The 12541-nt window shown below is 38.8% G+C and overlaps 2 protein-coding genes and 1 pseudogene across 4 annotated transcripts; 1 reads left to right on the forward strand and 2 right to left on the reverse strand.

Annotated features, from left to right (window-relative positions):
• Window positions 1–44: 44 nt before the first annotated feature.
• LOC103845154 (DNA ligase 4) lies at window positions 45–6721 on the reverse strand. 3 transcript variants are annotated; one of them, XM_009121990.2, is made up of 26 exons: window positions 6159–6302; window positions 6003–6084; window positions 5848–5933; window positions 5643–5779; window positions 5396–5470; window positions 5181–5272; window positions 4988–5059; window positions 4828–4907; window positions 4703–4740; window positions 4602–4608; window positions 4355–4510; window positions 4201–4276; window positions 3926–4050; window positions 3743–3836; window positions 3527–3610; window positions 3248–3343; window positions 3112–3160; window positions 2921–3008; window positions 2611–2814; window positions 2312–2437; window positions 2111–2210; window positions 1913–2018; window positions 1694–1824; window positions 1420–1581; window positions 1170–1328; window positions 45–1084 (listed from the first exon to the last, which is right to left on the reverse strand). In XM_009121990.2, exons 3-26 carry the CDS (start codon window positions 5876–5878, stop codon window positions 268–270), a joined length of 3105 nt encoding a protein of 1034 aa, XP_009120238.1. In that variant the 5' UTR covers window positions 5879–5933; window positions 6003–6084; window positions 6159–6302; the 3' UTR covers window positions 45–267. The 3 variants fall into 3 exon arrangements, with proteins under 3 accessions (XP_009120238.1, XP_018511250.1, XP_009120237.1); XM_018655734.2 differs by having other exon boundaries at window positions 85–1084; window positions 1420–1578; window positions 5993–6084; window positions 6159–6721; XM_009121989.3 differs by having other exon boundaries at window positions 85–1084; window positions 5993–6084; window positions 6159–6721.
• A 310-nt stretch (window positions 6722–7031) lies between these two features.
• LOC103846139 lies at window positions 7032–10766 on the forward strand (annotated as a pseudogene).
• LOC103845155 (macrophage migration inhibitory factor homolog) lies at window positions 10647–11699 on the reverse strand. The gene is made up of 3 exons (XM_009121992.3): window positions 11462–11699; window positions 11004–11204; window positions 10647–10914 (listed from the first exon to the last, which is right to left on the reverse strand). Exons 1-3 carry the CDS (start codon window positions 11570–11572, stop codon window positions 10879–10881), a joined length of 348 nt encoding a protein of 115 aa, XP_009120240.1. The 5' UTR covers window positions 11573–11699; the 3' UTR covers window positions 10647–10878.
• Between the last annotated feature and the right edge of the window lie 842 nt (window positions 11700–12541).

The following is a 12541-nucleotide window of genomic DNA, read 5'->3' on the forward strand; positions in this document are numbered from 1 at the left end:
GAAAAATGGCTACCATTGAGGTGCTAAGTTTTGATGGAAATAAGTTTCAATAGAAGTTTTGATTAAGTAGCAAAAGAATATCAATTTTCTAGTAAAACATGGTAGATTCAAAAAAAGGCAGAGCGAGTTAAAAGACAAACAAAGTGGTTGAAATTATATGTGACTGAAACGAAGAGAGTAATAATGGTCACAGAAAAACATATATTGTATATACATAACACACATGAAATAGGAGCTTCGTGTACTTGGTCTGTAACGGCAGCTGTTTCACCAGTCTTTGAGCAGTTCTCCGGCAACATCGCGGTAGCTAACTTTCTTTTTCTTCACAGGAGGAACTTCATCTGCCTCTGCGTTCTTCACACAAGCATTATCAGTCTCGGCGCCAAGTTTTCTTTTCTCTGAAGACTCACTCTCACCACAAACATTAGCCGTACTAGCTTCGCCCGTTCGGCTTGTGTTTCTCAGAGTGAGGCTTGGGATCATGTTCATCAACATAGCTTGTAATGGATCCTCATGGATTTGTATCTTCTCTTCCCTATCCATCTCGGTCTTTGCATTTCTAGAATCTTGCGAGGAGGCCTCTTCAACTGATACTGTGTTATCTCTCTCCAGTGATTCTCTGTGCTTTGTCTCGTCGGCAGAATCATTTTTCTTGTCATCAAAATCATCATTTTCCTCAGAGTCATCTCCTCCTATCTTCAAAGGCTTCTTGCCTCTTCTTGGTCTCTGTACTCTTTGGGGTTGTGCCACACGAGACTTCCCTCTCTTTGCAGATCTTCCTCTCCTAGAGTTTCTTTGAGCATCATCAGAGTCTTCTGCTATATCATCACTGAGTCTTGTTGCAGCCTTTTCTTCCGTAGCCGCATCACTCTCCTCTGTCTCACTTCCACCTATCTTAGAAGGCTGCTTGCCTCTGCGTCTCTGTACTCGTTTCACTGAGTTTGTAGAAGACCTTCCCCTTTTATTACCAGCTCTAGTACTTGACCGTCCTCTTGAACTCGCAACTGCCATTTTCGAGGAAGCTAGCTCTTCGGTTTGAGCACTAACACCGGAAGCTACTTCAGTTGTATCATGTTCAGCTTTACTGAAACAAACAGATATAAAATCACTGGAAAGCTTTTATATTAATATGGATGATAGAGGAAACTCATCAAAAGGTGTTGACTCACTCTGATTCTTCAGTATCAGACTCTTCCATACTCTTAGGCCTCAGAGTGTACACCTCCTCGCATACTCTTTCCTCTCTTTGCAAGCTGTCTTCTAACCAGTTCGAGCTAACAACATGTAGCCTTCTCTTCAGCAAAAGACGTTTCTCCTTTTCGCTGAAACTATTGGAAGAGAGACAACAGAACAGTCTCTTAATCCTCATTAGAATGTGGTGCTAATCTCAATAGCAGAAACAGATAAAATTTGGAATACCTTTTTGAAACTGAAGTAAAGTCCAAAGAGTCTTCTGCTATAGAAAGGACTACAAGGTGCGACGCATGAGCAAGATTATTGCTGACTTTACCACCACCCATTAAGACTTCAAGCGCTAATCTCTTAGCCATGATTCCCAACAGGGCTTCCTCTTCATTGCTCCTTCAAGTAAAAAACGACACATTGATGATGATGATGATGATGATGATGAGTATTGCTTTAGGTAAGTAACATATTTAAAACAACGTAAGAATAACTACAAGAGAGGACTTACAATGTTTCACTATAGAGGTGAAAGTAAATGCAGCAACCGATGAAGCAGGACCATCTTTTCTCCGGACATAGCTTTTTCTTGTAGTATTCAATGGATTTTGAGTCTTCCGATTGCTTGGCATTGCTCAAGACCTGAAAAGGAACAAATGGGATTGCAAGAAATGGTTTTAGTAAGTAATTACCATATTTACAATTCTGGATAACTGAACATACATACTACCTGTTTGAGACCTTCAAGGTCTAAATCAAAGAAATAAGAATCGGAAAACTCGTCAATTTCATCCTGTAATTTAGTCCTTGAAGCATCAGTGAGATGGAGGAAGTACCTTCAAAAGTGGCCTTATCATTAGACAGAGATATTAGAGCACAAGGAACCCAAAGTGGGTTGGTATGATAAGAGAATGTTGTTAGGGCTCACTTTGGCTGCAAAGGAAGCAGATTATTCCGTGAACAACAATCTAAGACCCAAGAAAAGTGGATGACATCTCTTTGACGTTTTGCTGCCTGATACTTTATTCCTGAAATAGTGTAACTCAATGTCATGCTCTTTGATTGAAATAGTTTCAACATGTAAATAATCATCTGTACAAAAGGGTTGAGGGGGCAAGTAATATCATACCACTGCTTTCCGCTGCAATGCAATGAGTCACAGAATTGTTTAAGTTCATTGAGAACTTCCCTCCATTCTCAACCACCATTTTGTGGAATGTATCAAGAGAATGGGACCGAGGCAGGTTTACAAAATCTGTTACATTTGTCAAAGGAAATAAAGAAAAATCGAATAGTATGACAATGTTAACAAAGTTTGCAGTTCAAATATTCAGGACTTCTCCGTGTAAAATGTGTCTTAACTACACAAGAGGAAGACAAGACAGCTGAGAAAATGCAATTAGTAGATAAAGACATGTGAAAGGATACAAAATATCATATTGGAGAAGATTGAGGTCTTGCCCTTGATATCCGATACATCAGTTTGAATAAACTGAGATGGGACATGAGGCACATTCTTTTTCTCTCCTCCTCTCTTGGACGATTTAATGACTTTCGGATTGTCCTGCGTGCTTTCGGATTCCTTCTGTTTCTGTGTGGTGCCGTTACTTGAGTTAACCAATTCCACAAAAGCTGCAAACTCAACATCAGTCAGACGTATAAAGCTGAAGCGAACTGGTTATTTCAGTTTTAATGAAAATGGGAACTTTTAAACAGTTTCTTTGATTCTTTTACTCACCTTGCACATCGAGACATTCATGCCAGGGTTTGTCGTATCTTACTTTATCAATCCGAGGAAACCTGAGGCTGTAAGGTGCCACAAAAACCTGAAAAGAAACATAGTTTTACATGGAATAAGGCATACGCATCATAAACGATGAAAGATGCAAATATTTGAGGTTAACAAATCTTCACATCATAAGGACATACCTCAGACCTTATTGTCCTGATGTCACTAGTGATGGAGAGTATTATTGATCTGCAACAAGTAGGAAAAACATTCAACAACTGGCTAAATATGGTTCTTCTTCTGCCAAAAATTGGCTAAAGGAGAGAGAAGACTAACTTTTCCGGGCTTTCAATCCAAACATCAGGTCTCTCTTTTGAGTGATTTGTGACCTGGTAAAAGCTTGGTGGAGCCTTCTTTGGGTGTTCATTTTTTCTGCAACACAAATAAAATAGGTGATATCTATATATTATAGAAAGAGGCAGTTTTCTCAATTGTCAAAGTACTACACCAAGAAGCCTTCTAGTTTTGATGTTTGCCAATAGCTATTTTGAGACTTATGAGCCATATCTTATTTTAAATGAGATGAGTAAGCTAGTAACCGATTCAGTCTCTCACCTGAAATAAGGCTTCAGTTTGCTTACAACAGTGTTAAGCTCTTCATCGGAAAGTCCTGTGCCAACTCTACAAAACGACATAAATCTGCAAAAAAAAAGAGAGAATATCTTATTTATTGATGACAGAAAAGGTCTAAAGTTTTTATTAGTTTCTAATTTTATTAGTAATCTGATTTCATGTTCTGTGAGAAAATATGAAACAATATTATACTCTTACCGCCTGGGATATACATTTGCCTCTGCCCGGTCAGCCAACCCAACGAGAAACTGTGCTACCTCTCCTCCGTGACGGCCAGAGCCATAGTATCCTCCTATTTTAGATGTAACAAATCTCCCATAAGATCCAATGGGAAAAGACTTTTAAAAAAGGAAAAGTATAACAAACATATCGAGTGCACACCTATTATAAGAACATCTAGATCAGAACCAGCGCGGACATATTCAGGCTTCAACTTCAACCACTTGCCACTACGATCTCCAGGTTCCCATTTCGATCCCAGGTCTTTAAGCACAACTCCTTCATCTCTGAGAACAAGGAAATAACTGGATTTGAGAACTAAAACACACATCTGTGAACAAAACCGCATTAAAAGAAAATTCTTTGCACTAAGAAGGCACTATCCAAAAGTTTTGAACGATTCATGAATATTAGAGAGAGATAAGAAAAAAATGAACCTATTTTCAACTGTTTCTTTGAAAAACCGCTCAACATCAGCTGCGGAATGAACCACAATAGACCAACTTGGTTCTCCTGCAGAAAGCAAAGGTTCACATATCCAATTAGAGATGTTAAATCCATAATAAAAAATGGGATCTTAGTAGTCCTTACCAGAAGGGCGATGAACATTGAGACCACCTTCGGGCACTAGAACTTCAAGCCGGCCTTTTAAAGGCTTAACCACTTTCCTCAGGAGTTCATGCCGTTCTTTTAAACTCTGGTGGATGACGCTAGTATCGCCAACATAAAGCACATCAAAGGCAACATCTAGTACATGGTCAAGGAAAATAATATCTCTAAAATGGTTCTGTCATGAGATTATGGAGGCTGCATTATTAACTTCTCCTTGTAAGGATACAACATAACTGCATTGTTTGAAAGAATGTTTGAGTTTATAAGGATCCTCAAAAAGTTGCAACATAAAAGCAGAGACAAGTGGAACTTCACATATGTACGTACCTGTCTATGGCTGTCGAGACCCTCCCTTGCTGCTTTGGCTGTAAAAGAAAGAAGACATGAAGGATCAAATCCACCGCAAGCAAGGCTAAATTATTCAAAATAAGGATAGTGAGTAGATGCCAAACCTATTTCCTGATTAGAACCAAACTCAGCAAACCGATTAAGTGATGTATCCCAGACCAACATTTCACCATCAAGGATACACCTAAATGGCAATAAAAATAAATAAAAGATCGTATGTGTAAAACCTTCCAGAACCTAAATAAAGAACAACTGGATGCTTACTTGTCAGCAATTATATTTTGTACGATAAGATCAGACATGGCATGTGCATATTCAGAATGATCAAGGAAGTTCCTGCAGCAAAAATAACAATTATAAATTGAAAGATTTGACATAGAACGCCAAGTCACAAAATAGGAATGAACCTTGGTCATATCCAAACACGATTTTTTTATCCAGAAGAGAAGGGGCTCACCTAGAGAAGTAATGTATTTCAGTCCCATTTTTGTGTATCTGTATGCGATCCCCATCAAATTTGCACTCAGCAACTACATCTTTCCCATGGAGCTATGTAGAGGAGAAAGATGCTCATGAATTGGTTAAAAAGAGAAAACACCCATACAATGACATTGCTAAGAAGATAAAAATAAGGAAATGGAGTAAGTTGGCAATAGAGTTCATGGAGTTTACCTTCTTCCAAGCAGCATTTACGTCACTGATACGCATAGCTAACTGGGGTCGTACGGCTTTTCCAACTTCTATATCCTACAGGGTAGCAAACTATATTTATAAACTCAAGGAATGTTGTAAAAAAGATGGATCTTCACAACCAATTACTATGTCTATCAGTTTGAAAAATCTATAGAGCAACTGTATCTCATTTTGATATATAGTTGCCTCTAAGCTATCATCCAAATGTTTCTCGTAACAAAAAAACCTGGCGCTTGTGACGTTGGTGGCGATCCCTGAGCTTTTCACAGACTAGTTTCAAGTCACAAGTGACATTAAACAAGTCCTCAGCATCTGGATGGAACTCCTGAAATATACACCTCTCGCTCATCCCCAGCTTCAAGTCTGTGTAACACATTTGATCTCAGTACAAGACAAAAAGCGTGAAGAAGCAGGAAAAGTCCCTACACTACCTTTAAGAATGATCCTAATGACCCACTTCATCTCCTGTGCATTCGTCTTCTGAATCAGCGTAGAAAGAACAGAAGTCTTCCCCCCTCTGCATTACATAAATACGTTCAGACCAAAAAACAAGAGTAGAGAGACAAGACAAAACACCTGTTCTCACTCGAAGCCAAACGATCAAGCAAATCATTCAACTCCTTAACACTCAACCCACCAGACGCCATCCCTTGCCTACGTTGCAGCACCTGTTCAAAGCCTCAACCTTTAAAACCCCTCAAAAAACCAAAACCTTTGTATCATCTCAAAACCAAACCCTAACCTCAGCAGCAATCAAGGAGAAGTTTCCGGCGTTGGCTCCAGCCTTAGCCGTTCCTCCTTTACGCCAATTGAGAAGGCGAACAGCGTCGGGAGCATCGCGAGAGATTCCGAGGGCGTCGATGAGACACGTGGCGAGCACAGACTCCTTGAGGCCGTAGCTGCCTCGCTCTCGGTCGAGCGACGGGATGATGAGACGGACGGCGGAGAAGTAATCGGAGGGTTTGCAGTAGGTGTCGAGGAACTTGCGGAACTTGGAGCGTTTCTGGGATGAGGTTTTGCTCTTCTGAATCCAGTTGAAGAGAGACACTAGTACGCTGAGTTTGATCTCCTCCGTCATCTTTTCTTTTTTTTTACGGGAATTAGTGATTCCTTTGGTGAGTTTTGGTCGGAAAGACAGTAAGGGGCGTCGCGGATAGCTTGTCGGAGAAGAAAGTCGTGTTTCAAAAGTCGCACGGCCGGCAAAGGAACGAACTTTTTAGTTTCGTCGACAGCGATTCTTCGTCACAGGGAGAAATTTTCATTTAGTGGGAACTACACATTTTCCCTGAAACTTTGTCTACTGATCTATTTAGTCCAGTTTGTAAATCTTCACATTTCAAGCCTTGATAATGAATGTGTATGTTTCAGGATGCATTTGATTATTTCAAACTGTTGGATTCCAATATGGAATACAACTTGGCCCAAAAATATGCATATATAAAACATAACAATATGTAAATATATGAATTAATGAAAGTAGACTTTATATTTAGTAAGGTTAAGAATTTCAAATATGCATATAAACATAAAAATTTATGTTTTCTTACATACAAAACGAATTTTCTGAATTATAATTAATTTTTTTAGCAATCTATGAGAAACAAATCTATGTAAATAAATGAGAATGTATTAAAAAATTCAAATGTTATCATTTAAATTTTTATTTTATTTAATAAATATACATTAACTAAAAACTATTTATCTTGTGAGATTGAGTATTCCTTTATTTATTTTTAAACTAGATGATTACATATATCAGCATAAAATAAATCAATTCTTAATTGTTTTATCAAACACATTTTATTTTGTTTTCTGTTATTATTATTTCTAAATCTTTTCAAACATATATCCATTTATAATTTTATAATAAAGGAAATTTTGAAATATAGTAAAAATGAGGACAATTTCATTTATATTTTTTTATATTTTAAATATTCTTATTGCAAAAAGAGAATAGATAGAAAAATTGTATGTATGTATGTATATATGTTTTTTTGGGGTCAAATATGTATATGTGTTACTATCTTTTCCTTACTCAACTCAATTTTTTTTATATAGTTTGCAATTAACAGAGATATTACACTTTTTCTATTTCCTAATTTCTTTTGTAATTTCCTTTTTTTTAATTGACTTATTTATTATTTAAATATATGTAATTGAACTTTTTAATTGGCCGGGTTTAAGCGCGGGGTAGCTTCCTATATAAAGCAAAGCACCAACGCTTTTTGATTCTTACTTCAAAAACCGGCAACTCTCTAGGTTTTTTTCAATTTCCAACGCATATCGAACTTACAAAACCATGACTCATGAGATGACAGATCAACAAACCGCCGTTTCCTTGGCCAACGATGGAGGCAACGAAGCTGAACTTACCGACCAGAAGGTCCTAAGCCACTGGTGGATTAGAACAGAAGAACAAGGAAAAGAGACTTTCTCTATCATCGTAGCGAACGATGGATCCTCCTCCTCTGCTAATCTCCAGGTTATGTTGGCTGCGACTATCGACAATGGATGCTTGAAGATTCCCCTACAAGGTAAAGGTACCAAGTACATGATCAAGCTTAGTGTTGAGAAGGTCATTGATGCTTCATTTTCATCCCTCCACACTTCAAGAGGTATCCTCACCCAAAGAAGGAGCCTTCTCTTCTCCGACGGTGGAGAAATCAAGCTTTTCAGATCACGTGCTTGTTAAATCCATTCTATGTCGATCCGACAGCGGATCCGGACTCACCGGGCAGAAAGTCCGGATCTTCGGGTGGGTTAGAACCAGAAGGTTACAAGGGAAAGGTAGTTTCACTTTCCTTGAGGTGAACGACGGGTCATGCCCAGCGTATCTTCAGGTTATAGTGGACGCTTCTTTATCAGATGATCTCTCCAAGGTGATTGCTAAGGGAACATGTGTAGTCGTTGACGAATGTTTGAAACTTCCTCCGCAAGGTACAAAGCAGAAGATTGAGCTTAAGGTCGAGGAGGTGGTTTCTGTTGGAACGGTGGATCAGGTTACCTACCCGTTTCCTAAGAACAAACCGTCACCTGAGCATTTGAGAAAGTATCTTCACCTTTGTGCAAGGACCAACTTGGTAATATTAGATGTCCCACATCGTTTAATGATGTGATCTTTGGGCAATATATATGTGTATGGGCAATCCTCCACTCATGAGCTAGCTTTTGGATGTGAGTTAGGCCCAAGGACCACAATCACCACCGATGTGGGATGTTCAATAGCCTCTCTCGAGATGTGGATGAGAAACGGTCCAATCGGAAACAGCCCAAGTCCAACATCTCGGAAATACCACAGCAAGATGGACCATTTTATAGGCTACAAAGATAGACAACTATTTATATGGGAAATCATCTGCTGGGCTTAACCATGGGCTCTGATACCATATTAGTGATGAGCCTAACTCACACCCAAAAGCTAACTCAAGAGTGGAGGATTACCCATACACATATATATTGCCCAAAGATCACATCATTAAACGATGTGGGACATCTAATAGGTAAAACTCTTTTTTATCGAACGTACAGGGCCGGTCCTGAGATTTTAGAGCCCTTTAATAAGGGCTCACGTCGATGTTTCATTTGGATATGCTCAGGACTTTTAAGTTTTAGCTCATTGCTAATATTTGTGTTATCTCTGTGGTTTTCAGATTGCTTCAGTTGCAAGCATCAGAAACGCGTTTGCTTTTGCGACGTACTCTTTCTTTCAGTCACAGAGTTTCCTTTACGTTAACACTCCAATCATCACCACAAGTGACTGTGAAGGAGCTGGTGAGATGTTCCAAGTGACGATGCTGATCAGTGCAGCTGAGAAGCTGGAGAGGGAACTCATTGAGAACCCTCCGCCTACCGAGGCTGATGTTGAAGCTGCAAGGGTCGTTGTCAAGGAGAGAGGTGTAGCTGTAGCGCAACTCAAATCTGCTAAAGCAAACGAGCAAGAGATCACTGCTTCTCTTGCTGAACTCACTGATGCGAAGCTGAGTTTAGCTATGATTGAAGAGAGGTCAAGGCTCAAGCCTGGCTTTTACCTAAAAAAGATGGAGAAGTTGATTATTCTCAAGACTTTTTGGGTCGGCAAGCTTTCTTGTCTGTTTCTGGTCAGTTACAGCTTGAGAGCTACGCTTGTGCTCTTGGCAGTGTGTACACCTTTGGCCCTACTTTCAGAGCGGATAACTCTCACACCTCAAGGCATATAGCTGAGTTCTGGATGGTAAAGCGGTTAGTAAATTGTTTAAGACGGCACTGGTGGAGCCTGAGTTAGCTTTAGCAGACCTAGAGGTAAGTAACTTCTGATCCGTTTTCTTCTTTCTTCTCACGCAAGTATCCTTAGAAAGTTGCTTTGTGTAGGAGGATATGGACTGTGCAGAAGCATATGTTAGGTATATGTGCACGTGGCTGCTTGATAACTGTTATGATGACTTGGAAGTTATGGCCAAGAACGTCGACGATGGATGTATTGATAGGCTCAAACTGGTTGCATCGACACCGTTTGTGCGTGTAACATACACTGACACAATAGAGCTGCTTAAGGAAGCTGTGGCCCAAGGAGAGACGTTCGGGAACCAAGTGGAGTGGGGAATAGACTTGGCGTCTGATCATGAAAGGTTTTATTTTTTCTATAATACATAAATGCTTGCAAGAAAAAGGGTTACTAATGTTGTGTCTGCTATCTTGTAATTTTACAGGTACTTGACAGAGGTTGTGTTTCAAAAGCCTGTTATTGTCTACAACTACCCGAAAGGAATCAAAGCTTTCTACATGAGACTTAACGATGATGGAAAGACAGTCGCTGCCATGGATGTCCTGGTTCCAAAGGTAACTAATCTCATCATCATCTTGGCTTAATACAGAGTTAAAGTCACTCCTCGAGGAGATGGGTCTACCAGTGGAGCCATACGAGTGGTACCTGGACTTGAGACGTCATGGAACAGTGAAGCATTCAGGATTCGGACTTGGGTTCGAGCGTATGGTTCTGTTTGCTACGGGGATGGACAACATCAGAGACGTTATTCCCTTCCCTCGCTATCCTGGAAGAGCTGATCTTTGATTCCTTTCAAGCACAGTTTTAGTTTTGTTTTATATCATCATACAAGGATGCTTGACTTACAAGTTATCAACGGTTTATATATTATCCATAGAAATGTATCTTTACTGGCAAGGAACAGGGTCGAGTAGATCATGAACTTGTCAAACATTTCTATAACAAGTTTGGTTTCTTTGCTAAACCAAAGACAAGACCCGAGATTCTATAACTTGCTGGTAATAAGATCACATCAGAAGTAGTAACTAGTCACAGAAAACAGTATGAACTATAAACATGAAGAGATTAGATTAGCTTTTAAGGGAAGTATAATATTATTAATCAAGCTCAAGAATCTACAGCTTCTGAACTCAAAAGATGCAAACAATCTTCAATAGGAAGTTGAATTCTCTGCCTCTTTGCCAAGGTTTGAATCCTGTGTTCAGAAAGTTGATCCGTTGAATCCAAAGAAGGGTCGCTGGAAAGAAGAAAACAAAAACAATAAAGATCCAAAGCAAATATGGATTCAAGTGACTTTGTGAAAACACTGTGATTTGATCAACTTACTGGGGAATCGTAGAATTTGATATAGAAGCGGGAGCTATCAATAGAGAGCTTAATTTGGAGAATCTCAGCTATCGTCTCGCTGAGCTTCCCATTCACACCTGCTCCTAACCCCCCAATAGATATAAGTTCTCCATAAGCAGCAGGTTCCTCAGTACCAGCAAATGCAATAGGCACTCCGCTGTTGAGCAGTATCATCACATACTGAAACCAACCAACGAAGAAGAAGACATTGTATAAGCCATCTACTTTAAGACCACAGCACAAGAATCCGAAAACTTGCGATTCACACAGGAATTTCATCAAACAGTTTGTGTGCATATACCAGCAAGAGGCATACACACTAATAAAAATGCCATTTTACTTTGCTTTCGTATAATCAAAACCATATACAGAAACAAAAACACAAGTAGACATTGAAGGTATTAACGGCGGGAACAGAGGAATAGAGTTTTAGTTACGGATTCAGGTTTGCCGATGATCTTAGCGACGGCCTTAGTAGCGTCCTTGAGGATGTCGGAGCATGTGACAGCATCTACTGGTATGTTCGTGAATAGATTCAAAGTGGGCATCTTCTTGTTTCTTCAGACAAAACAGAGCTGCAAAACCAGTGGCTTTCAGATTGTTTGAAGTTGTGATAACGGTCTGTCTACCTACCTACCATTTTTATTTATTTTCTCTTTGTTTTAATCGAATTGAAATTTAATACTAACCAATCAGAAAATTAGTTTTAATGGGCTACAAGTCAGCCCACAAATACGCTACCCAAGTGTAAATTGCAGCCCAAATGCAAAATTTCAAACCAATCATTACAAAATAACTTTTAACTATTACTTTTCTTGGAGGGGACCAATAGAATTGTCTTTCCTAGTTTCATTTGTGTTTTTAAAAAAAATCAGCATGGGGAATCATACAAACGCATAACTCTTTCACCTTTTGCATTTTCATGCTTATGATATGATAAGTTTTATTTTTGTTTACCTTTTTAGGATCCATGGGACGAGTTACGGACAAATGAATAATACCATGCATCTTTAGGACAATTATAATCATTTTTGCATTGAGTAAATAAAATCGAACATTGCAACATCACCTAAGCTACGAAAAAAGAAGAGTTGGATTCAAATATGTAAGCTTAGTTAATAAAACAGTATAATTGTGTAAACTATGAGTCTACGATATTGGTTTCGTATTTATTTATTGAAACATTAAAAAAAAAAATCTTGAGTCCTTACGCTGTTTCAGTCTTAACATTTATCTTTCGAAATGTCTCTATTTATCTTGTTCGTGAGTTCTCTTGTTTGTTTCTTTTCCTTCTTTGGATTCCAAAAGGTAAAGTTTACAAAGTTTTATCATAAGTATGGAAGGCAAAAGATGAAAGAGTTATGCAATTGCATCATATTTACCCATGCTGGTTCAAAACAAAACGATTCAAAAGTTAGGCAAAGCATAATTGTAATGGTCCCCTACGACATGTTAGAGAAGAAATACTCTTCACTTGTTGTTTGTAACTATTCGGCTTACTCTTAAATTATGACCCA

The sequence above is a fragment of the Brassica rapa genome, chromosome A10, assembly GCF_000309985.2.
Source record: "Brassica rapa cultivar Chiifu-401-42 chromosome A10, CAAS_Brap_v3.01, whole genome shotgun sequence".
NCBI lineage: Eukaryota > Viridiplantae > Streptophyta > Magnoliopsida > Brassicales > Brassicaceae > Brassica > Brassica rapa.